The 27,466-nt window shown below is 41.4% G+C and overlaps 1 protein-coding gene across 5 annotated transcripts in view; it reads left to right on the top strand.

The window, feature by feature from the left end:
- Positions 1–12,348, top strand: part of LRRC9 (leucine rich repeat containing 9) — a 212,075-nt gene extending 199,727 nt beyond the window's left edge. For 3 of the 5 annotated variants that reach the window (XM_077464391.1, XM_077464390.1, XM_077464389.1), the window contains 2 exons: positions 9,176–9,323; positions 12,160–12,348. In XM_077464391.1, coding sequence (XP_077320517.1) covers positions 9,176–9,323; positions 12,160–12,199 — 188 coding nt within the window. In that variant the 3' untranslated portion in view covers positions 12,200–12,348. Of the gene's footprint in view, positions 1–1,257; positions 3,577–9,175; positions 9,324–12,159 lie in introns of those variants that run through there. The other 2 variants (XR_013264863.1, XM_077464392.1) reach the window with 2 other exon arrangements.
- Positions 12,349–27,466: the final 15,118 nt, after the last annotated feature.

The following is a 27,466-nucleotide window of genomic DNA, read 5'->3' as shown; positions in this document are numbered from 1 at the left end:
CTTGCAGTGAGGTCACTCGCTGGTGAGGTACTGGCTAGTATCAGAGCCAGATACACACAGGTTACATACGCCTCGATCATTATTGCGAGAGCAATAATTCTAGAACTAGACATCCTCTACAATTCTAAACATGTAATCTGTAAAAAATTAAAGCGGCACCTATGGTACTGAAGTTTGGCGCCATTGCACGAGTGTGTGCAATTTTAAAGCGTGACATGTTCAGTAACTTTTTACTTGTTGTAACATCATCTTTCGTATTGTACAAAAAAACAGGTTATCTATAGTGTATTTTGTTTATTTATATATATATTCATGAAACAATTGTTTTAAAAAAAAAAAAACAAGTTTGAAAAATTGCTGTGCAAATACCGTGTAGCATAAAATGTTGCAACAACCATCATTTTATTCCCTAGGGTGTCTGCTAAAACAATATATATAATGTTTGGGGGTTATGTGTAGTTTCCTAGCAAAAAGTATGGTTATTACATGTAGGAGAGAAGTGTCAGAAAGGGCCTGGGTGGCAAGGGGTTAATTACCATAAGTAATATACAAATAATTATTATATATTGTTTTTAAGGTAATTTACTATATTTTCTAAAACTGTACTCAAGCAAGTGGCTTAACGGACAAATTACTGAAGTTTGGAGTTATATCTTCAAACCAGTAATTTCACAGTAAATAAATAATAAATTATTATCATATAGCATAATCATATATGATTTAGCTTGATTATAACAGTACCTTTTTAACAGCAGCAGATTCTTATTCTCCCTCTTAACTGTGTGAGTAAAACATGAGATTGTGGGTAAATATTATTTCCTTGTAGTTAAGAAGCCTGGGCTGGAAGGGAGCATTTGTCTTTTAGACACATGCCCCTTCTATGACACTGCAGTGAGAGGCGTGTCTCCACTGCAGCATTTTTATTGGACAGCTAAGGACTAATGGTAGTTTACCATTGGTCCAAGACTCCAAGCTGTCCATTGAGCTCAGTGCCTCTGGCAAGAAATGAGGAGAGGCACTGTGTGTTCAACCTCTCAGACTGCTGCAAACAGTGTGCCAGCTTGTATTTAAACTGGCCGCTCTGTATGTAGCTTCTGACAGGCTGTGCAAGGAGCCCCGTATCACCAGAAACATGGGTCTTAGAAACCCCACATTTTTACCAGTGGTGGGGTAGGACCTAGGCTATCTACCCCTTACCTCAGGTCGCCGAGCTACGACCCTCAATGCTTTTTTTTTTTTTTTTAATGTTCATGCCAGGTGAGGCTCTGCCTCAACTGCCTCCCCTGACTGTACGTTCCTGGAAACAGTATAGCACATTGCACAGGTCAAAAGCCACTTCTCTGTACCATATGCACTGTGCGGGACAATATTTTACAAAGCTGACCAGATGCTGCGCAACAGAGATGTGAGCCAAAGTGACCTCATCGATTTGGTTGAGCAGTACCCTGAACTGTGGGACATCAAGCATCTAAAATATGAAGATCTCCTTAATAAGAAGAGGGACCACCTACGTCGGAGTGCAGCGGCTAAGAGGTACTATTTATCTGTACGTTGACCTGTAATGTTACATTTAAAAAGTAGAGAATTTATTGAAGAAAAGAGTAGAATACTGGTGACCTGTGCTTAACATGTCCCTGTTCAGTTGCATGGAAAACCGCATGTGCCTGTCCTCCTTCATATGGATGGGGCATTCTCTCACTGTTTGACCTGCATTCAATGCTGAAAGTAGTATATGTTAGCACATAGCAGGGACATACACATGTTCATGTCTCTTAATTGTAAGGTAGCTAGCGCAACCGCCATTCACTTAGCATATTTTGCATCCACAATCCAGTGTAACATCGCATGGCACAGCTTTCCTCCCTGCAGAAATCAAAAGTTTTCACATTATGGCTGACACAGAGCAGAAATGAAACCACACATAGACCATGAACTTGATCATGCAGCTTGTAAGTTTTCTCATGGGGTGCGACAATGTACTGCAAGCACTAAAACGTGTTTGTGGGGATTGAGAGTTTGTTTCTGGGCATTCTGTTTTGACATATGTAAAAATTTCAGGTGAGGGCTCGGGGTTCACCAGGCATTGGAGGTCGCTGTGTTTTCGCATTGACATCACCAATGAACAGCTTGCCCGGAGTTGGGCCCCAGCAAGAGGATCACATCGCAGATGTCATCCTAATGCCAGTTAACTGATGTTTCTCAAAAGGCCAATTGAGTCCAGGCCCTCCAGCTGTTGCAAAACTACAAGTCCCATCATGCCTCTGCCTGTGGGAGTCATGCTTGTAACTGTCAGCCTTGCAATGCCTCATGGGACTTGTAGTTTTGCAACAGCTGGAGGGCTTCCAGTTTGAGACCCTTGATTTAAAGTATTAAGTTATTGATGTTAGGCTGGACCATGCATGAATGAAGATTATATTAACTGCATCATAAATAAACAAATAAAATCAGTGCAAAGAGAAAGTAGACAAAAATAAAATGCAGCTGGACACTTAAAGGTTTTTCACATAATCCAAAAGTCAGTCTTATACAAAGGAGTGCAGCACAATATCAGGTCTCAATAAAACATTTAAAATGTAATGAAAATAAAAGACAAAGAGTTTGCTTTTCTCTTACCATTATACCCCTGGAATGCCGATCGGTGGATCCGGATCTTTTTTGGAGGTTACACCCATATGGGACATGCACTGTTGACCATCTGTTAGTTCAGTGGTCCACACCTAGAGGTCAGTGAAGCAAGTGTGCTGGAGGTGGAGGGAAAGTCACCCTTACATTGAAATTTCTCACGGGGACTCTTTTGCTTACTGGGACTGTTAGTCCACCTTCTGTTTTTTTAGCTTCATTTTGGATTTATATGGACTTTTTTTATTACAGTTGAAATGTTTTATTGAGCCCTGATATTGTGCTGCACTCCTTTGTATAATATTGTATATACATCATCCAATGTAAATGTAAATGCAAGTGTTTAGTGCTCTTCATTTACAGTATATATTTTTATCTAGATGCACAACAGGCACTTAGATTAAATAGGAGGAAGGCAAGGAGAGTGAAAAGAGGCAATCACATCTTTTGACACCAGTAGACTCCTAGGAGGCAGTAGCACACCCATCTCCACAGAGTATGCAGGTATGTTTCTCTCTCTATTAAAGTCTAACATTCTATATGTCAATTGATACATGTAGGTACATGTCTGTGTCTATCACTCTAGTCTGGCCTTATGACTTGATGATAAATGTTCAACGATTGTTCTAATTCTCTAGGGTACTAAAGGAATAGAAGAAGGCACCAGTGTGACATTGAAGGTAACCATGACGTGTACGTAGATATTGGGCTATATCATTAATTGATAAAGGCATCCTATGAATTTTGAGAGAAATTCAAATTCCTACATGCCAGAAGATGATGCAGCCACCCCAGGATACCTTCCTTAATTATGCAAACTGACATGTATCGTTCTGCCCCAGAATCCTGCCCATGCTGAAAAATCTCACAGATGGGCAGGCTATGTAGACCACTGATGACATGTACTGCTTGCTGGCAGCCTACAGTTCTTGCAATAAAGTTTTGTTGAACTCTTTATGTCCTGTCTTTTATTTATTCTTAATGGAAGTTTGTGTTTCTGCTGAGATTAATAGCAGGGAGATGAATCTCTGGCTGTCCATACTATGTGTTAAAGAACTGTAATTGCTGGGGGTAACTACTATAAATGTTGGCCAATATCTGACTCCTGGAGAACATGTGGTTTTCCCATTTCACCTAAACTTATATGCTCTCTAGCAGCCAGCTAATTGCCCTTGTGAAGGGTAAGGTTCACAATCACTGGGAATGATAGCAATGCCTGTCAAACAATGGCTGCATCCAAGGGTGCATGCACTTTGCAGGCAGACACATGCAGACTAACCTCATGTAAACAAAAATATTTGGATGGCTGCACTCCCACACGGCGTAATACGGCTTTATTAAAGTAAACAAAAATCCATAAAAACAACCAAGCACAGACAGGCAGGGGAATAACAAGGTTGATGCGTTTCACACGGAATCCGTGCTTGATAAAGCATGGATTCTATGTGAAACACGTCAACCTTGTTATTCCCCTGCCGGTCTGTGCTTGTTTGTTTTTATGGATTTTTGTTTACTTTAATAAAGCTGTATTGCATCGTGTGGGAGTGCAGCCATCCCAATATTTTTGTTCACATCGATCTCTGCTAGCAGTGACAGGGTGGGCACCCCACCGCCTGCATTACACCATGTGGATTATAGCCATAGTAATTCACCTGTGAGCAGCGGATCTTTTCTACCACACTAACCTCATGGTTGGCGCCAAAACATTGGTGGGAGGGAGACATAGCACACAGCTAAAACACAAGCATGTCCTTGCTTTGCACAAACTACTATGTTGATTGAAGTCATTTTATATTTTGTATCAGAAGAGTAGTAGAATAGAAGAAAATTTGTACGGAATTTAAACACATATAAATGCAAATGCTATACGGACCAATAGTTATTGTGCATGAGCCCTACTGACTGCCGGGGCACTGTGTGCGCATTTTCCCAGCATAAACCAGGGGTAGCTGTAGCTGTATGCAATATGTGTTATGGTCCACCGTGCTGACATACTGTATGCGTATGACAAGCATAAAGGGATTAACCAGGTATTATTTTAGCTGCAAATTTAAAAATCCTTTAACATGTTAACTTAATTGAAATTTTGGTGATTGGGTTTACATGTGTTTATTATATTTATTATTGTTATTATTCATTTTCAGTTTATTTTTGAAGTAGTTTTATGTTTGTTTTTTACCCTAACGCATTCTCTGCATTAAGGTAAAAAAAACTTTCATGTTCAGCTTGTCCCAGCCCCATCTAAATACTTACCTGAGCCTGATCTTGATCCAGCATTGTGCCAGAAAGCAGCAGCGCTGCTCTATCTCCTCAAAGAACTCAGTGAGAGCAGCTCTGGTTCCTGCTGCTGTCAATCAAATCCTGCATGTTTTTTATCTATAGAATACTATATACATGTATATCTCCCCCATAGCACCCCCGATGAAAGGTTTTTTCCTGAAACGCATCGGGTGAAGCAGAGACAACATGTGAATCACATAAGTATTTTCCTAGCATGTAACTGAAATTGTATGTTTTTATCTCCTTTTGTGCAAAACCTATTTATTGGATTTTATCATGTACCAATAAACAATTATATTTTATTGAACTCTTGGGTGATGTGTTGCCATTAAAGTCCCACCAACCTAAGGGGGATTTTTCTTACTTTGTACTTACCTGGGATGTGGGCAACAGTCACCCAAATCTTACATGGTGGATACAAAATTTCTGAAAGCAGGTAAGTATAACATGTTTGTTATTAAAATAAAAAAAAGAACCTTTACTATATAAGCAAATTTTGTACTTAAAAGATTTTTTTCAGATTGGAGATATTTCAGGAAAAGCTATGTTCAATGTAATAGCAAACAGAAAGCTTTAAGAAGAAGTGTGGGTAAATAAAAAATAAAGATCCAATAGCCAGCTGACTCTGGGTCACAGGAGAACAAAAGTAAGTCCACTGTTGTGAGACACAAGAGCAGTATGGCCAAGAAAGTCATGGCCATACTTCTCCTTTAATAGACATCCTTAGTGTAACCAGTTTGGCTCTAGAGCTATTTTTTTCATTTTTGCACACATGTAAAAATTTTAATTTTTGGCAATAAAATTACTAAACCCCCCCTCCCACCCCCCAGGCCATTGTAGATTTTCTGAAAGCAGAGGCCCTGATAGTAATTTTCAGGAAAAAATATAATAAAATAAATTTTAGTGCAAACACAGGCAATATAATACCAATTCTTTGGTAGTATATAAAAGATGAGATTGTGTCAAGTAAATAGATACCCAACATGTCAAATCTTAAAATTGCCCAAAAATCTCCATAGGTGACACTTTAAAAGCCTTTACAGCTCAGCAGTTTGTGCCGGCATTTTTTCTCTCTCTCTGATATTTGTGGCATGTGCGCTCTGGGAGTTTATTTGTGCATCGGTAACAGCTATTTTTTTCGCTTTTTTCTTTTTTATGTTTTTTATCATTTTCTTTTTTCTTACTTTTTTTTTTTCTTATCTTTATTTATTTTTACTTGATTGCTATTATAAGGGGTTAATAAATGTTAATACAGGGGATAATAAATGGGGTAGCATGGGACAAGTACTCTTTTTGGATACTAATATAATAGACCCCAATGTCTCCCTTGCCCTTCGCTCCATCTAACTCAGGGGTCTCATACTGGCGGCCTTCCAGCTGTTGCAAAACTACAAATCCCATAGTGCCTCTGTCTGTGGGAGTCATGCTTGTATCTGACAACCCTGCAATGCCTTATGGGACTTGTAGTTTGGCAACAGCTTGAAGGCCACCAGTTAGAGACCCCTGATCTAACTCAATCCAGATCTGCTCGGTTAGATGTGGCCCCTGGCTGTAGTGGCCAGTAAACTGTGAATCTGAAACCAGAAGTGATGAAAGTATTGTCGATTCCGTTTTCTTTCTTTACTTCTGAGATCGAGGCATGGATATGTCTTACTCTCGCATTGCTCTCCATCCTGAGGCTGGCAGTTGTGATTCCAGGCTCCGAGTAATAGAGGAAGAGCCTGGGAACCATGGGGACTGACGCCGGTGTGAGGGGGGGGGGGGGGCACCTGCACCGCCCACTTTATGAAAGTGATAATTGGCTATACAACCACCCCATCACTTTCACTTTCAAGCTGGGAGCCGAGTGAATAAGCAAAGCACAAGCTGATTGCTGCAGTAGCAGCCATTGGCTTCTGATCAACAGTTCAGTCTTTCGACATACGTATTACATCCAAAAAGTTGAACTAGTTAAAGCTGAACTCTAGGCAGATATAAAAGATAATAATAATAATAATATTAATTCAGCACCATATCCAATAATACATCATTGTATTTTACAAATGTAAGCAATGTATCTATCTAAAACTGACATGGTACCAGTCTCTTGCAGTTTCTATACAGCAGAGCTAAAACGGAGAGAGAGAGAAACATTAAAAGGAGCCAGTCAATTGTTCTACAAAGGAATATGCTGATGTTATGGGATAGAGCAGAGTGCTGGAGAGCTAAGGTTATCAGTTTTTTGCTTCTGCTTTCCTTGTGCAGTCAAGAAGTGAGGGAGGGACAACACCTTTAAGCGTTTAAAGGGTATGAAAATGAAATGACAGGGAAACATATTGGAAAAAAATCTATCTTAATCATACAGTACAGGACTTGTATTCATGGACCACAGACAGGCAACCTTTTGGTGATAGGACACTGGCAAACTTGACACCCCTGGAGTGCATCCATGTGACCTGCCCACTCTGTGAGACTCTCTGTTGTTTTTTTGTTAGAGGCCTTAGGTGATGGTTCTCCTACTCCGAAATGTTTTTCTTTTGTAATCCTTTTTCTCAGTGTGTACCTTGGGGACTGTTTCTGGACCCCACTACCTGGGCTCGCTGGTTTCATGCACTGGATCCTGCTTCAAGGAGAGCTTGGTTGTGATGAGAAGAGAGCTAGAGAGATTTGTAATGAGGGGAGAGCTGGAAAGATTTGTGATGAGAGGAGAGCTGGGGGGATTTGTGATGACAGGAGAGCTGGGGGGATTTGTGATGACAGGAGAGCTGGGGGGATTTGTGATGAGAGGAGAGCTGGTTAGGGATTTGTGATGAGAGGAGAGCTGGTTAGGGATTTGTGATGAGAGGAGAGCTGGTTAGGGTTTTGTGATGAGAGGAGAGCTGGTTAGGAATTTGTGATGAGAGGAGAGCTGGTTAGGGATTTGTGATGAGAGGAGAGCTGGGGGGTATGTGTGATGAGAGGAGAGCTGGGGGGATGTGCACAGAGAGGAGAGCTGGGGAGGGAATTGTAAAGAGAGAACTGGGGAGGGATTTGTGATGAGAGGAGAGCTGGGGGTATTTGTGATGAGAAGAGAGCTTGGGGGATTTGTGATGAGAGGAGAGCTGGGGGTATTCGTGATGAGAGGAGAGCTTGGGGGATTTGTACAGCGAGGAGAGCTGGGGGGGGTATTTGTTAAAAGGAGAGCTGGGGAGGGATTTGTGACGTGAGGAGAGCTGGTGAGGGATTTGTGATGCAAGGAGAGCTGGGGAGGGAATTGTGATGAGAGGAGAGCTGGGGGGGATTTGTAACGCAGACACCTCCACGAGCGCCGGGCGATCTCCCAGCTGCGCCTGTCACTCAGTCACACACAGTGGTCGGAGCTGAGTGTAAAAAAACTTTGGCCGCGCTGTGACAAAAGTCCCGCCCTCCTCCTAGACCAGCTTGTGTGATGGACAGAACACTGCGTCTATCACACGAGCTGGTCTAGGAGGAGGGCGGGACTTTTGTCACAGCGCGGCCAAAGTTTTCACACTGAATTCCGAGTCAGAGCGGGAGATGCCTGCTGTGTGTAATCCAGGCACTGACCATAGTAAGGCTGCGATTATGGGCACTGTAAGGCTGCGATTATGGGCATGGTAAGGCTGCGATTATGGGCTCAGTAATTCTGAAATTATTAGCACAGTGAGGCTGCAATTTTGGGCATGGTGAGGCTGCGATTACGGGCACTGTAAGGCTGTGATTATGGGCATTTCTAAGCCTTAACTCATTACAATTTTTTGGCGCCACTGTACTTCTCTCCTCTAAGGTAGGTGTGGCTGGGGGTGGGGTTTGGGTGGGGTTTGGGTGTGGCTGGGGCAGAGAGTTGGACAGAGGGTGAGTTCCTGCACCTATTCTCTGAGAAAAAAGCCCTGTGCGGATCTGAACCTCATGTCACAAATGAGAGTATATCACTTATATTTATGATGCGCTTTCTACACACAAGTGAGGCTGATTTCAAACCCCAGAGAAGAAAAAAGATATGTGATTTACAAATGTATTTATTTTTTATTTTTATTTTTTTACATTAAATGAAAGCCAACATATAAATGGTTGGTAGCAGCAACACATTTATAACATTTTTCCAAGGTGCTGTTCACTCCTCCATTGAATAAATAAATGCTCAAATAGGTTACACAGTGGAATGTTGTAACAATTTACATGCTCATTTTTTTATGTTTGTTTCCTTTTTTTCCTATAGCAATATTTTATTATAGGAAATGACAAGCAGGTTGTTATCTGACAATTGATTGCAGGCTGAATAGACTGTTTTATGTTTCAGACAAGAAATCCAAGAATAATCCCCGCAGTGTAAATGCTGAAATTGCTTTCAGACCGCTCAGAGCACCAGCAAATATTTCTATATCACACTTGGCACAAGCTGGTCCAAATCGGGTAGCACAAGGCAGCAATCTGGAGCATGAAGGAAGGTGGGTACTATATAGAAACAACTAGTAGAGTATTATGCCCCGTACCACCTGATCGGATTTTCTAACAACAAATTCGATGCGAGCCTGTTGTCAGAAAGTCCGATCGAATGTATGCTCCATCGAACATTTTCTGTCGGAATTTCCACCCACAAATGTTTGAGAGCAAGTTCTCAAATTTTCCGACGACAAAACTTGTCAGAATTTCTGATTGAGTGTACACAAGTCCATCACACAAAAGTTCATGCATGCTCGGAATCAAGCAGAAGGCAGCACAGTGGTGTAGTGGTTAGCACTCTCACCTAGCAGTAAGAAGGGTCGCTGGTTCAAATCCCAACCACGACACTCCCTGCCTGGAGTTTGCATGTTCTCCCTGTGCCTGTGTGGGTTTCCTCCAGGTACTCTGGTTTCCTCCCACAATCCAAAGACATGCAGGTAGGTTAATTGGTTTCCATTCAAAATTGGCCCTAGTATATGAATGGGGACCTTGGATTGTGGGCTCCTTGAGGGTAGGGACTGATGTAAGTGTGCAATGTACAGGGATAGGGACAATTGTAGACACTCACTCAGGTTGAACTAGATAGACTGGTGTCTTTATTCAGCTCTATATAATCACTAATACTGACCATTGCATACATTTTTTGTGGAAGCGGTGCAAGTACCTGAATATGACTTAGTGTCGGCAGAGTAGTACTGATAAAAATACCCACTTTACTACATATATAATATATTCACAACTATCTCAAGGTATACACAAGCAAAACACGTCTTGCTGTTGTACACCGGTGGGCGTAATGACATCATAGTCTGTAGGCCTCACCCTGCATTGTACTGCATTGCTTATGTGCCTAAAGGAACATGCTGGTAGGAGGAGATAGTAGATTTACAAAAGGAAGAGCTTTTTGCTGCATCACTGTTAAGTCACAGGCTGAGGGGGGACATGACATTTAACATTTTGATATAAATATACCTTCTACCCTGCCAGACAGTGCTGTTCGGCACAGCCGTGCAAATCCTATGGCAGGTTGAATGGCTTTCTTGTATGTATTTCATCTTTGTATTTAAGTTGTTTGCCTGGAGTTCAGTTTTAAACAACAATGAATCATATCCCACTGTTGGTGCCTATGCTTTGTGGATTGGTGTCCAACCCTAAAAATACACAGGTTGCTATTACTTCCACAAAGTATGTAAAAGACACAAGTTTACCTAAGACTGCAATTTCTTGCATCAGTAGCTCTCTCATAGGGGTAGCAGCCCCAGGAGAACTGGAATCCTCCCTGAAAAGGAAAGAGCACTCTTCCCAGGGCTCCCAAAAATGTATCACCTCCCCAGCCACCTTTTGGGCGTCTTCCAGGAATTGGCTGTAGCATGATAAATATTTGTGCTATTTAAATCTTCCTGCCCTATATTCTGGAAGCTTCTTCCAGAAGCAGGGAAGAGAAATCAAACAGCGCAGGAAACCCTGAATAGACAAAAACTGCTGTACCACTGATTTACAGTAAAGCCAGACACAAAAATTAACCTAGCACCCTAACTAGAGGTTATGCTTTATTACCAATTTTATTTTTCTAGTGAAATTCTTTGTCTATTTTCATATTTTTTCAGTTTGCTGTGTCCTTGTTCACAGTTAAAAAAATTGAAGGTTGCTAAGAGTGACCTAATAGGTCCCTATGTGTAGAATACAGAATGGTTGTTGGATCTAGCCTAATTGTAATGATGGCAGCATCATCATTTCATTGCTAGCATTCCTCCTCCCCTGACTGAAGAAATCCTTTGTCCAGGCACCCCTCTGCACTTCTTAAAGTGGTTCTAAAGCCTTAAGGGTTTTCACATTAATGCATTCTATGGTTGAAAAACCTTCTGTGCTGCAGCTACTCCCCAGTCCCCCCCTTTTCCTTACCTGAGCCCAATCCGATCCGGCGATGTGCACAAGCACAGTGGCTCCTACAGCTGTCTCTCTCCTCTTTGGACAGATTGATACCAGTGGGATTGGTTGGCTCCCGCTAATGTCAATCAAATCTGGTGACTTGGGAGAGTAGTGGAGTCCTGCTGTCTGTGTCAATGTATGCAGCAGCAGGACTTGGGAGCAAGCTTGCATGGGTGCCCCCAGGGAGAGCAGTTTTCCCTGAGGGCCGAGGTGAAGAGGATGGGCCTGGAGAGCCAGTGGGGGGCCCTAGAAGAAGAGGATTGGAGCTGCTCTGTTGAAAACTATTGCACAGAGCAGGTAAGTATAATTTTTGTTATTTTTACAAAAAAAAAACAAAGCTTTAAAACCATTTTAAACATTTCCTCCCAATTGGTAACTTTATCTGTGTATTTTAAATTACTACATCTCTAACAGCATTTTCCTGAAGGTAGAGCAAAAATGCAGACTGATTAGCTGACATAAACAGACCGGAAGCTAGTATAGACACTTGCCATGGGGTGGGAATTTTTAACTCAACATAGAGGGCAAGACTGATTTACATGAGAGCTGTAATCGTACCTGGCCGGCCATTGCTGCTTATGGGTGGTTTTGTAGCTACTGCGATGGTCAGCCAAGCTTCATCTTTGTAATCCCCTTCAAATCTGATTTCTTTAGTATTGAATTACAGTTGAACGCTTTGGCAAACATAGATAGCTGCATGTCATCTGGAGGTTTTGTCCCTTTTTGCTGTTTGCGAAGTACAGTTATTTTGTGAATTTGAGACAAGTGTCAGTCTTTCTTCCTCATATATAATAATGACCTTAAACTATAAAAGGTTATTAGGAAGTCACTATTCCTATATTAGGCAACCTTCATTGCTTTCAGATGCATGGCAGTGTTTTTCACGTTTTTATACCTTTTGTTTCATTGCAGATTGTTTGGGAATGGGAGTCTCCGTCAGAATCGGATGTAGTACAGAGACTGGCGCTTTTCTTACAGTTCTGTTATTTTATATTGTTAATTTATTTACAGTTCTACCTCTCCCAGCATATATAAGAAAAGATAGTTCAGTTGTATCTACTTACACCTGTATTTAATAAAAATTATTGAAATTAAGAAGGACATCTGGTTGTATAAGTGTTTTTATGTTTTCTTTCTTTTTATGTTTTCCTGTTATATGGACTCTGTGTGGCCGTATATTTCTTGTTTCGATGTAGACGCAGAGTTCTTTGTCACTGTTGCTCTACTATCTCTTCAAAATAAAAAATAAACACTTTTTTATGCATAATAATAATAATAAAGGCATAATGCAGTCAAAACACAGGGGTTATAGAGGAAGTAAAGTCTTCCTATTTAATTGTACCTACAGGTAAGCCTATAGTAAGCCTTACCTGTAGGTACTGTAAATATCTTCTAAACTTGTACTGTTTAGGAGGTATTTACTATATACGCTGCATAGAAAACAATCAGCTTCCAGGGTTTATTGTCAAAGCTTAATTGAACAAGCTAAAGTTATAAAGTGTATGGCTACATGCAACGCTGCACCAGATTTTGTACTCTCCAGTTTTGGCAAATCAATCCCAAAGTCTGCCTAGAGTTTCTGCACCTTGTATTTTCTGCTAGCTACAGTGCCTTGAAAAAGTATTCATACCCCTTGAGATTTTCCATATTTTGTCATGTTACAACCAAAAATGGAAATGTATTTTATTGGGACCAACACAAAGTGGCACATAATTGTGAAGAGGAAGGAAAATGATAATGGTTTTCATATTTTTTACAAATAAATATCTGAAAAGTGTGTACGCTGATATCCCTAACTAAAATCTAGTGGAACCAATTGCCTTCAGAAGTCACCTAATTAGTAAATAGAGTCCACCTATGTGTGATTTAATAAATACAGCTGTTTTGTAAAGCCCTCAGAGGTTTGTTAGAGAACCTTATGCCGCGTACACACGACCAGACTAGGTCCGACGGGATCAGTCCATCGGACAATCCGATTGTGTGTGGGCTAGTCCGACCACTTTTTATTAAAAAAAAATCAGACAGACCTAGAAATAGAACATTTTTCAAATCTATCCGACGGACTAAAAATCGGGAAAACCATTCATCTGTGTGCTAGTCCAACGGACCAAATACAACAAAAGGGCAGCTATTGGCTACTGGCTATTGAACTTTAGTCCCGTTTACGTCATCACGTTCCGGTCGTGTGTGGCCAAGTCCGTTCATTCAGAAAGTCAGTTGGACCTCCGCCAAAAGTCAGTTGGGAAGACCGTCTGACCTAGTCCGTCGAAAAGTCTGGTCATGTGTACTTGGCATTAGTGAACAAACCGCATCATGAAGGCCAAGGCACACACCAGACAGGTCAGGTATAAAGTTGTGGAAAAGTTTAAAGCAGGGTTAGGTTATAAAAAAATATCCCAAGCTTTGAACATCTCATGGTGCACGGTTTAATCCATCATCCAAAAATGGAAAGAGTATGGCACAACTGCAAACCTACCAAGACATGGCCGTCCACCTAAACTGACAAGCCGGGCAAGGACAGCATTAATCAGAGAAGCACCCAAGAGGAACATCGTAACTCTGGAGGAGCTGCAGAGATCCACATCTCAGATGGGAAAACCACAGGACAACTATTAGCCGTGCACTCCACAAATCTGGCCATTAAAGAAGCGTGGCAAGAAGAAAGCCATTGTTGGGGACACAGCAAACGTGGAAGAAAATGCTCTGGTCAAAGGAAACCAAAATTTTACTTTTTGCCCTAAAAGAAAAACTAGCACTGCAAAACACCCTGAACCGGATTGACCATTCTCGGGCCTCTCCACTGACTCCTCAGCCAATGGGAACACAGTGTACGCACCCCCTTCTCCAGCTCAGCTTATTTGAGATATGAGCATGAGGTGCTGACAGCTGGCAGCTGAAGTAGAGGGAGGGGACAGTGTGGGATGGACTACTGCCTGATAGAAGGTAAGCTAACTAAGCTGAATATATTCTTATCAGTGCCTTACTCTGGTGAGGGGGTGTTTCCTCTAGCATGGGTCCTCCTGTCTCTCAAGCAGTTAGATCGATTTTCTGTGTGAGGAGAAGTACACTGCTTCTGGAGGAAATGCATGTTTTGAACTTCTCCAATCTCTACTATACCTCCCTACTCATTACTGGGGCTGTGCAATAAGATGGCACACTGGGGGCTGTTCCGTAGGGTGCCACTCTGGGGGCTGTGCCATAGGGTGCCACTCTGGGGGCTGTGCCATAGGGTGCCACTCTGGGGGCTGTGCCATAGGGTGGCACAATGGGGGCTCTGCCGTAAGTTGGCACAATGGGGGCTTTGCCGTAAGGTGGCACACTGGGGACTCTGTTGTAAGGTGGCACTCTGGGGGCTCTGCCATAGGGTGGGACTCTGCAGACTGTGATGTTAAAGTGGAAGTAAACTCCCCTAACGTTTTCAGCCAAGGAACCTGCCATCTTTGCCTCTGTTTAATCTTCAACTGCTATGGTGCTGCACATGTGATTTGTTATGACACCAGCCATTGGATGGTTTGATAGTTTGGCTGAGAGCACAGCCAATGTGCTGTTAGCATTGCCTTTTTTTTTTTAATTGTTTAAATCCATGGGTTTACTTCCACTTTAAGGCAGAATGTTGGGACTTTGATTTAAGGAAGGACTCTGATGTGAGAGTGGCGCTCATCCTGACTGCTGTACTCTGTATGTTGTTTTGTTTAATACTTACTCCTGACCCCTGTACTCTGTACTTTTATACTGTACATAGACCTGACCAAGGTGTTCAATGTCTTAACAGTTGTTGGTTTTAATTAAGTTCTTCTGTAAGATTGCCTCAGTAAAACAAGAATATCCTTTTGTTTTGTGCATAAAAAAACACATATAATGGAAACTTTTTATTTAAAAACAAATGATCCTGACTGAGATTTATTTGCATCTGTCTGTGAGATTATCAGTTGTGAGACAGTAAGTAGAAAGTAGATTCTGTTCAATCCTCCTTTAAGACACTGGCCATGCCCTTGTTCACCATGGTGCACTATGCATGCCGCAGGTCATTCTCTCCCTGGTAGGGGTCCCAGTGCAGTATTTTGCCCAGGGGCCCATGATGTTGATAAGGTGGAACTGCCCATGAGAGGCTCCTGGTGCCTTTACTGGGTGACCAGCTCTTAGTCTCCTGCCACTCTGAATGTCACTGAGCATGGTGCCCCTCCCATAAAAAAGACGGCTGCTGCGTGGCGGCCATCTGTGAGCCTGGGCAGCCCCATAATATCCTAATGCCCGGGGGCTCCATAAGTTGTCAGTTCGCCCCTGCCCTGAAGACACCATCCCCACAGTGAAACATGGTGTGGGGATGCTTTTCATCAGCAGGAACAGGGAAGCTGGTCAGAGTTGATGCGAAGATGGATGGAGCCAAATACAGGACAATTTTAGAAGAAATACTGTAATGCCACATACACATGACCAGACTTTCTGGCAGAAAAGGTCCAATGGTCTTCCCGACTGAGTTCTGACCGAACGGACTTGCCCACACACGAACGCACCAAAGTCCATTCGTTTTGAATGTGATGATGTACGACGGGACTAGAAAAGGAAGTTCAATAGCCAGTAGCCAATAGCTGTCCTTGCGTCGTATTTGGTCTATCAGACCAGCATACAGATGAACGGTTTTCCCGATAGAAATAGATTCCGTCGGACAGATTTGAAACATGTTCTATTTCTAGGTTCGTCTTAATTTTTGAAGAAAAAGTCAGATGAAGCCCACACACGATCGTAATATCCAATGGAAGTTTTCCGTCTGAACTTTTCTGCCTGAAAGTCTGGTCGTGTGTACGCGGCATTAGAGTCCACAAAAGATCTGAGACTGGGGCGGAGGTTCACCTTCCAGCAGGACAACGACCCTAAACATACAGCCAGAGCTACAATGGAATGGTTTAGATTGAAGCTTATTCATGTGTTAGAATGGCCCAATCAAACTCTAGACCTAAATCCAATTGAGAATCTGTGGCAAGACTTGAAAATTGCTGTTCACAGACGCTCTCCATTCAATCTGACAGAGCTTGAGCTATTTTGCAAGGAAGAATTGGCAAAAAATGTCACTCTCTAGATGTGCAAAAATGGTAGAGACATCCCCAAAAAGACTTGCAGCTGTAATAGTGAAAGGTCATTCTACAAAGTATTGACTCGGGGGGGCTGAATACAAATGCACACCACACTTTTCACATATTTATTTGTAAAAAAAAATTGAAAACCATTTATCATATTCCTTCCACTTAACAAATATATGCCACTCTGTGTTGGTCTATCACATAAAATCCCAATAAAATACATTTAGGTTTTTGGTTGTAACCTGACAAAATGTGGAAAATTTGAGTAGGTATGAATACCTTTCCAAGGCACTGTAAAATCCCTATAGTTGCCATTATGCTTAGTTTCTGAATAGCTCTCAGTCTGTGAAAATGTAGACGAACGTGTTCACTTGTTCATGCTCAACTGTTTGAGCTCCCTGTAGCTTTGTCCAAACATAATGCAGTATGGGAGGAGAGGCTGCAGAGCACAGGATCAAGGGACAATTTAATGTACCATCTCCTGGTAACACATGTGAGAATCCTGCCAAAGTGTGACCATCAGGGGTTATACAAAATTCAGGGTAAAATTAACTGAGTGTAATTTCTGCTGTTGGCACATTTACAGTGTTTACTAAGTTGAAAAATTGCAGCTCATTGCCTCATTGAGTGATTTTACTTGTTGGCTTGAATTCTTCTTTTACCATTTAAGTACTAGCCTGTAATAACCCTTCTTTTCCCGGCCACTGTACCCAAATTATTTTTTTTAACATTTTTGGGACAGAACTTTCTTTTGGTGGCATTTAATTACCACTTGTTTTTTTTTTTTATTATTATTATTAAAGGGAAAAAAGACCAACCTTTTAGAAAACAAATATTTCCCTTGCTTTCTCTTATGAAAAAAAAAAAAATCGAATGAAATGTCAGAACAGTACACATGCCCACTGTACTTACCCCTTTTTTGTAATGCAGACACCCCAAGGCAGTGCCGGGACAAGTTCATCTCTAGAATCCAGGGCAAACATGCCAAAATTGCAATTCCCTCCCAAGATATATGAGTGTTATGTGTCAGGAAAAATACCTTTCCCCCCAAAAAAAATTAACATTAATCTGCATGCTCATCTCCTAAGCACCCAGCTCAAATCCTCTCTCCCCATATGCACCCAGCACTAATTCTCCCTTTCCCCTCCTAGCCAAAATCCTCTACCCCTTAAATTTCCCCTCCAAGCACCAATCCTCACCCCCTCCCCTCTCCAAATCTCACCCCTTCCAGCACAAATCCCCTATCCTAGCACAAATACCCCCCAATCAGACCCATTAGCACAAATCCTCCCCCCCCAAAAAAAAAAATATTTTCTCTCTACCATGTTACGTTTTTAGCACAAACCCTCCAAATCCCCTTTCCTAGCACAAATCCTCTTTCCCCATGCCCCTTCCCAACACCAATCCCCTTAAATCACCACTCCTAGCACACCTTCCCAAATTTGCCCCCCCCAGAACAATTCTTACCCTGTGTCAAAATTCCTCTTCTCAACACAAATCCCCCCCCAATCTCCTTGTGGTACCCCCCCCCACCCACTTTACATGATACCACAGAGCCCAGGGCAGCACCCCTCCTGCCCACCCCTTGTCCTGACCCTGCCTCAAGGTGCTCATTTTTCTGGCACAATTTATTTGAAAATGACCATCCGGTAATGAATTGGTTGAATATGGAGATTGCTAATGGTGCACCGGATAAATTATTGTACAGTTTATACACAGGGGAGGAGGAGGAGAAGGGTTGTATATACAGAATAAGGGAAGAGAAGGGTTAATATACAGGTTACATATGATACAGGTTGGAGAATAGATGTACAGGTGATAGGGTCAAAAAATTATCCCATCATCGGTAAAAATCCCTCACCATGAATCACCTGCTGCAGCGGATCCATTTATTCATTCTCCATTTATAAATTACTTTGTTTTCTCTCCATCGTCTGTTGTATTGGGAAAGGGAAGGCTCAACAATGTATACAGTAGCGTGTTTACATTTGTGATTGCTGTAATTGGTTACCACAGTGATCACAAGGTACACAATTCTTTCAATTGGCTCTGCACATTGTGTCTCTGAACCAAGCTGTCTAATGAGGGCTTGGTTCACAACTAATAGCTAATGTCACCTGATGGTGTTATAGCCAATGCTATTTATAAAATGCACTGTGGATATAACAGACCACCGCGTCGCCATTCATAAACATATGGCAGTAGTGATGTGGTTAAAACATGTAACTGGGACTTTTAATTAGCGATGTATTTTAAATGTTTTACATTTTCAATGTTTTAGGTCAAATTATAGTTGGTGAGTCACATGACCTATTCTATTTTTTTTTTATGTCTGGACCAGATGCTTTAGATGACAATTTGGAGGTGTTACACACAAACAAGTGAAATCTGTGAAAAAAAATAACAAACACTATATACACGTTGTGAAGGGAGTCACTTTGGGCGGGGGGCCCGTGGAACACAGAATCCCTTGAAGAGGTTGGGAAACCCTTGTTTCAGCTCCCCATGCACCTCTTATGTCTAAGTTATCCTGTGTCTATTAGGGGCAGAGGGTGACCGAGAACCCCAGCCTGATCTGTACTAAACACACTGGAGAAAGCAGTATATGACGAAAGCACTCAAGCAGAGTGTGGTACATTTCGGTACACACATGTAGTGCCTACACCAATTTTCCGGGAGCCTAATAGTAAGCCAGAGCCAGAGGTAAGAAGGGCTGACATACTTCCTCAGTGTGCAATTTACTAGGCATAGTGGGTGATGAACAAAAAAATACATTTGGGGGCACCAGTCACTTTTATGCTTAAACAAGAGAGAAGTTTATTTCTCAAACAGGAAATATGCGGGAGAGAGGGGATAGGGCACAGGACACCCTTAGTCAAAAATAGTAACGATCAGCAGATCGGCAGATTGTCAGACTCCTTAGACAAAATAGGTGAGATAAGGAAGACAGCAGTACAGGTAAAGAGCCTTTAAGCTGAACCAGCACATCTGTACTTTGTAGGATAGGCTGTCTCCTATAGTAACTGAGCTTTACTCACTGCATAATACTGAATTCTTTTGGATGAGTTCTCTTTTTAAGGTCTCAGCCACCTCGTGGATCCCCAGTCTGTGAAGAGTCACTTCTGGTGCTTCTCTAGAACTCCATCCCTCTCAGAATTGTTTCCGGATCTTTGGCAGGTTTTTCTCTGCATAATCCCGACTAGCCGGATAGGCCCAGCAGCCAGGAAGAACCCTGGATAGGCCTCAGGCTTCAAGCCTAGCAGCCAGGAGATGTTTTACACACATCCACCCAGCCCGCAGCGCTGGGAAGACTAACATCACCTGACTTATTCCAAATAAATAGCTTCTCCCAGCATTCATGGCCACTTTGTGTTGGTCTATCACATAAAGTCCCAATAAAATATATTTACATATTTGGTTGTAACATGACAAAATGTATGAATACTTTTTCAAGGCACTGTACTGTATCTGGGAGTTGTTTTATCTGCCAAAGTATTTTTGGCCATCCAGTCGTGAGATTCACACCCTCTCACACTGCACAACCAGGCGAACATCACTACAAATACTGTAGTGAGGAATACAGTGGCATTCTATCTCTTACCCCAACCTTCTGACTGATCAGTGAAGGAACAGCAGCACACTGATGGGGTCATCCTTCTGCTCACTATGTTTCCTCCTATCAGCATGTTCCTTGCTAGCACTTTTGCAAGACGTACACCTGAAGTCCTTTCTCTCTTTGTTCAGTCTAAATGGTGCTGTACAGGGGAGCTGATACCTAGTCCAATCCAGGTACTTATACTGCTTGTATAAAAAAAAAAAACGTTTCTGTATTTAAAAACAAAAAGCTACAATAATAATTATATCTGTGTAGAGTTCAGCTTTAATATGTCTTTGACCTAAGGGGAACTGTTTTGTATAGTAAAGATAGAGAACTGTTCTACCAGACAGGATATAAGATAATGCCATCAGACAAAACAGAGATTGATTCCATCCCACAAGATAGGGAATGGTCACATCACACAAGGTGGAGAACAGGTCATCAGACAAGATAAAGAACGGTCCCATCATACAGGATGCAAATTGGTCTGATCACACAAAGGAGAAGGGAGGAATAGCTAGGCACTGCCATCATCACTCCACGTCATAGTGTGATGAAAAAGTAATTAGGTATTATAACTGGCACAATCATTTGGTTAACTGACAGCCATTGGCTGACAATTCTGCTTGAATTTACAGTTCAGCAGGAAGGTTGGAGAACACTGGATTTCTGGCAGACCAGCTGGTATCTTTCTGTAGTTGCAACATTTTTTTGAAGTGCTAAAATGCAATTTTTAATATACAAGTATTGCAAAGCTTTACCACATTTTTTTTTGTTGTTGTTTTTTATTTTTCTCAGTTTGAAACTGCTCTACCTGCATCTAACTGAACTGATCCTAGAAGACATGTAAGCACAGTGTTCACAAGGCTATAATGACGTCAACAACACAGTCCTAATGATTTCCAATGACTAGTTACTAATCAGGTGATTTGTCTAGTAGAATTGAAGTTTAGTAAAGGTTAATATTAACCCTATTTACCATTGACACAAGGACGGAGTACCAGAAGGCTGTCTGCTTATTACGACCATTAGTGCTATAAAGCGTTATTATGCTCACCTGGAGAGGCTCAGACATGGCACTTCTAACTTGTTATTTTTCTTGATGATGGCACTTGATAGTGGCAGCTTTCTTGACAGCTAATCATTTCAAGAAAAGCTCTTTGGTTTCAACCAATTTGATAAAATATTAGGTGCTGAAGAAGAAATTCCTGTGTTCACCTAGGTGAAGTAACAGTGTAATATGTTACTTGAATGTCAAACATGATATCTTATTTGGTATCCATCTGAATTTTGTATATGTGGTGGTAAGGACCATATTCAGCAAACTCTTATGCAATATTTCTTTCTTCTGTTCTTTTTCCTTTGTTTCCATTTTCCTCTTCCTTTCCTTATATATTTTTTTTCTTTCTTTCTTTCTTTCCCACCTTTATGTGCATTTAAAAAAAATGTAGGTAGCTGTTTACTTGAAGATCTATTCTGAAGGCAAAGGAAATCAGTCTTTTTTGCTCAGGCTAGAGCCTCGTACACACAATCAGATTTTCTGCAAACAAAATCTTGGACTTTTTTGTCTGAAGGCGTGTGTCTGGATTTTATCTTTCATACAAACAGCAAGGAATTGTCAGCCAACAAACACGAACGTACTTATGTACTACGCGGTTTTTCAGCTTTTTAGCGCCACCCTTTGGGCTCCTTCTGCTAATTTCGTGTTAGTAGAAGTTTGGTGAGTGTTGATTTGTGCTTTTCATTTTGCGCTTTTCATTTAGCACTTTTCAGTTTGCACTTTTCATTTTGTGCTTTTCAGTTTCTGAATGGCCGTTCGTCAACCAGACATGTTGCGAAATCGGAGGAGATGACATGCTATTTATTATTGGCCTTGGAGTTATTGCTTTGACCCAAGTCCAGTCGAGGAACAGGAGGAGGAGGTGTTCTTGGACCAAAAATTGGTTGCTTTATTAAATGTGTCCAGTTATGTCGAATGCCTTTGCTGTGGGTGTTCCAGGAGAATAATCCAGATGATTTTTGGAATTATCTCTGGATGATTGACCCCTGCTTTCACCAACTCTTGGCATTGGTGACCCCCTATATTAAGAAGCAGGACACATGCATGAGGCTTTTATTTTTTGGTTGAATAGTAATGATTTGATTTGTTATGTTTTCTATATTTTTGGATGCATAGAATGCACTTTTTGGTTAAGTTCTATTGGCAGATAGCATGTCTAATTTTTTTTTGTTTTCTTTTTTTTAATGCACAATAAAAAAATTGTGTAGAATAATACTTGGCTATGTGTTTTACTTCAAATTACAATTTGGGAGCAGGCAGTTACATTTAAAAAAATACAATGTAAAATTGACAAGGGACACCAACATCAACAACAGTATCTTTGATCTTAAAAACTATGGGATAATGGGGTTGTAGTAACTTGCACTGCATTTTGAGATTTCATCACGAATACTAGTTAAAAGACCGACTGCTTCTGGCTCATCCTTGCTTCTGAGCATGCGTGTTTGTACTTTGGACTTTTGAACACATGCTCGTAAAATCCGACTACAGACATTTGTCCAGAAAATTTTAAAACCTGTCATCCAACATTTGTCTGCGGAAAATCTGACAATTGTCCGATGGAGTGTACAAATGGTTGGATTTTCCACCAACAGCCTTTCATCGCACATTTACCGTCGGAAAATCCGATTGTGTGTACGAGGCTTTACAGCGCATTAGGCACTACTTGTGAGTGCTTTTCATACTTGATTCGTGATTCTATTGGATGATGGGGCTTTCTGTAATGCTCACCCAAGTAAAAGTAATAAAGGTATATAGCTGGGGAGTGTAGCTTTACCTAAAGCAGCCCATATTCCCCTAAATAGATAAATAAATAGAAGGCATACCGCGCTTAGGACAAAAACAAGATGAAGGTTGCAGCCTCCCCAGAACCCCCCCCCCCCCCCCCGTAGGGGAGCTTTTAAGAATAAAAAATAAATAGAAAAAGGGATAGGTGGCGCTACCTGTATAACAAAGGGTGATCTAGTAGGTCACTCTTTACCCTCTTTCCACAGTAAGGTTAGATCACAGTGGTAAATTAAACCACCTTAACCTGTCGCAGAAGGTATCATTTGATGTCCCATCCACCTATGTGGATAACATTGTTAGCCCAAATCCAAGGGCTCAACCTGTAGTGAGGGACCAACCCCTATCACTAAATATATAATTAATTAAAAAACACACAAATGGTAAATATAAACAAAGTATTGCATGTACCCAAATAAAGTGAACTCCTAGAAGTGCACTGTGTGTAAATCCAGACTCTAAAAGAGATATATCTAAGCAAAGAGTGTCCAAAAGAGTTTCATGTTTGTACATTTGTTCACTTTTTCCCAGATGATTTAAAATACGGTTGTTTATTTTACCTATAGGTTACCATTACGGTTTTGCTCCTGATGAGTGGCTAGAAGGTCACAAAACGCGTAGAGCCTTCAACTGCCGTTTTGTGTATACAGTTTTCAACAAGGCATGAACGTTCCTTTTTGACCTTTGTCCCCTTGTTTTTGCTCCTTTCCTTAACCTCCCTGGCGGTATGATTATTTCAGATTTTAGGTGCTGAAAGCGGTACAATTATTTTGCATGGAAATTTGGCGTTTTATATTGTAGTCCTGTAATTCTTAGGAATAACTCACTTAAATCTGTCCAAACCAGAGTCTAGCAGACACCCGGGTATGATAAAGTTTGAAAAATTAAATCATAAATTATAATATAATAAATAACTATAAATAATTATACCAAATAGTAATATAACAATAATAAAAATTATTCAATAATGTAATCAAATCAAAAACACAGAAATTTGCTCAGTTGCAGAATTGTCACTGTCATTACTTTTCAGTATTTGATGACGGATCTCCCCACAAATCACTATCCCTCAATTCTGCAAGTGATTCCAATTTATTATCGCTGTTTTCTAGCTGGCCTAAAATAATTTTTGATGTAAAGGGACAGTTTTGGTTGCTATGGACAATCTCCAGTTTCCAGGCATAGAGCAGTTTTTATATCATAAAACTGAATGCAGGACACTAGGCAGACCACTAGGGACAAAGGGGATGTGAAATAATTAAATACAGCAATGTAATCTGTAAGATTACATTATACTGTATGTATACTGTGTGTCTCACTGTTTGAATTTGGCTCTATTCTCCGTCCCCGTGCTTCACAATGCTCGCAGGGAACGGAGATCGGCTCTGTGATAGATCGAGCGGAGCAGGGCTCGCTCGTACAGCGGGGGGACATCGCTGGATCCAAGGGACAAGGTAAGTAAACTCTCCCTGGATTCAGCGATGCGGTTCCGAGTCAGGCTCGGGGTTACCGCTTTTGGTATAAAATTTCCACCCGAGCCAGACTCGGGAATACCGCCAGGGGGGTTAAGTGACACTTTAATGTGTCACGTACCTACATATAATTTATTAAATATTTAGTTCTTCATGTATTTGCTATTAAGTCCTTGTTGGAATGTATATCTTGATGAAATAGAAAATACTAATATATGGCTATGTGCAATAACATGTAAATATATGAATTTATTAAAACTTTTTTACCAAATTTTATGCTTCTGCTCCCGTGTACCTCGGATAAAGTTCTGCCCTTTGTTCTTTTTTCTTTAGATATTAAGTCACACTATCTGATGGTTAGCATAAGAAGCTCTAGCTTGTGAGTAAACGGCGTGTGTTCCAACTGCGTTCCACTCACAGTTCTGGTCTCCGGAAGTCTCGTGGTGTGCGTAATGACACCGTACGTGTATAGTCTATGACGAAACACGTAATTTCTTAGTCTCAGAGGTGGTGAGGCACATACTTCTCTTTTAAAAGGTACATACCAAAGTCAATTTTGTCATATGCCTTATCCTGAGCGACTCTAAATTGGCAATAAAGTGGGCATCTGACTTCCATGCCTTTCTAATAGTTTGTTTGGTGGTAATGAGGATATGGACCATTAGATTGAACCGTACCCTAGCAAAGTCAGACGGCTGCATATTCAAAAGCTCATATTTGGGATCAGGGGACACCTCGTCTTCATGTAACTTGGTCATTATATAGAAAACTTGTACCCAAAATTTCTTTCTACCAATAGTGGTAGAAAGTTCCTCAGAGCCCACAACCTCAATAGTAAAGGGAAGAAAATCTGGGTACATAATGAGCGATTGCACCACTGTGTAAGAAGCTTGTAGTTAGCTCAGTGTTGACCCAAATATGGGACCAGTTCTTGCCAATTATTTCTGTGATTAAGTCTACGACCCACTGTGATATGTAATCTGGCAATTGTTGCATGAGCGGGGTTAGTCATTTTGTATAAATCATAGAAATCAGACTGTACTCCCTTAAAAAATTATTTAAAGGTTAAACACAAGATTACCATCATTTTCTAGAAAAGCCTCTTATATATCCTCCTTTGATTTTTTATTTATGTTGTCACAGACTATCCATGATGGCTAAACTTTACCAATTGCCCTCCCCTTTAAATAAGAGTGCTCTTACTGGCCCCTGAGTGAAACACACTGAAAAATGGATGGGCACTTGGCAGGGCTTAGCCATAAAGTCAATGAAACTCTAGTTGTAGCACTACCCCTGTAGGAGCTGCTTGAGTATTAAACTGACAGTCCTCACTTCTTCATGCTGGCAGCCAGGTGCAAGGTATTCTCTGCAGCCAGGCACACCCACTTAGGATTGACATAGTTTCATTTGGAGAACTTGGATAGGGTAGGGGACAGTGGCGGCAAACAACCACCCCCGGGGCACCTCAACCGCCCTCCCACGCGGTCTACCGATCCACTGGTACTTACTCCATTGGTGGCGGGGATCGGTGGGCATATCGGGCAGGGGAGCAGGCTGCGGCGGGCATCTGGCAGCGTCTCCTGTGTCCTCATCTGAGATCACGGCAGCTTCTGCCATGTGTCTCCTCCCCTCCTCCTAGGCATCCAATAGGATCACCTGACCTTTCAGCCAATCAGAAAATGGGTAACAGACCCATGCGTCCTGAATGGTGGAGAGGCGATTCAATGTTAGAAAAGCTAATATTCATTTGTTTTTCTAACACACCTGGGTGGGCTCTGTGCTCAGAGTCCACCCTATTTTGAAGCCTATTAGAGCTTATGGCTCTAATTGGGTGCTTCAAAAAAACACCCCCACCGCAGTAATTCAGGAGCTCGGCATCCTGAAAGGGGTCAAATGCATGAATAGGGGGTGGCTGTGGATATATTTAGTCTATGCATGAATATATCTATTAACATTATAGGGGGTGGTGTGGATAGAGGGGCACGCCCGTGCGCCCTTAATCGATGGGCCACCCTGGTAGGGGGGTTTGTAGTAGGATACTCAACTTACCCCTCCCCCCACCCCCCCCCCCCCCAACTGGTGCACTCCTCCTTCTGGGCAGGGAGGGACCAAGAGATCACATGTTCTCTGAATATATAGGCCAATCCCAGCATGCTCAGGGGAGCATTTGCCTAACTCCCACCCATGTTCTAGAAACCTCCTAATAGTTTCTAGAAAGCAGGAGGAGCCCAAACAAACTCAACAGCACCAGAACACAGCCCTGACTAATGAATTACAGCATTCTGTTAAGCAGACCTGCTGAAGATAGACTTTCCTCTAGCCCCACCCATAGGCGGAAGAGCAAATTACAGCAATCTAACCATTTACATCCTAGCACCTAAACTAGGAGGGTGCTACACCGTGAAATTAAGTCAGAAAGGGGTACATAAGAGGTATTTCTGGCTAACAATAAAAATAGAAGAATCTCTGTAGGCAGGAGATTGATTTCTAAAAGTTTAAAGTGGAGTTTAGGTTTACAATCATTTGGGTATCACCTTGTAAACTTTTCTCTGTGGCCTGTCAGACAGATCAGTTGTTCAGTAGATTTGACTAAAGCAAAATCCTAACAAATATTTTTTTTTAGAAGATTACTTAGAACCTCTAAACATTATTATTTTTTATTCAGACACCCTAGAGAATAAAATGGGGGCCATTACAATACTTTATAAAAAAAGCAAACAATAAAATTAGCACAATTTTTAATATTGTGAAAGATAATGTTACGCCAAGTAAATTGATACCCAACATGTCATGCTTAAAAATTGGGCCCGCTCGTGGAATGGCAACAAACTTTGACACTTAGAATCCTCCATAGACGACATTTAAAAATTTCTACAGGTTACCAGTTTTAAATTACAGAGAAGTTCTTTTGCTAGAATTATTTATTTTCCTCTAACGATTGTGGCCATATCTCAGGTGTGTGGTTTGAACACCGTTTAGATATGCAGGCGCGAATTATGTATGCGTTCACTTTTGCGCTTTACATTTTTTTTTTTTTTTACTTTTTTTTTTTTTTTCTTTACACTGTCCCTTTTACAAAAAAAAATTGGATCACTTTTATTCCTTAACCCCCCTGACGGTATTCCCGAGTCTGACTCGGGGTGGATTTTTCATACCAAAAGCGGTATCCCCGAGTCAGACTCGGGACAGCGTCGCTGGATCCAGGAGGAGGTTTACTCACCTTCTC

This window comes from Lithobates pipiens, unplaced genomic scaffold (assembly GCF_037356315.1).
Source record: "Lithobates pipiens isolate NorthernLeopardFrog02 unplaced genomic scaffold, aLitPip1_a1.2 Scaffold_30, whole genome shotgun sequence".
In the NCBI taxonomy this organism is placed as follows: Eukaryota; Metazoa; Chordata; class Amphibia; order Anura; family Ranidae; genus Lithobates; species Lithobates pipiens.
This window is presented reverse-complemented; position numbering and strand designations above follow the sequence as displayed.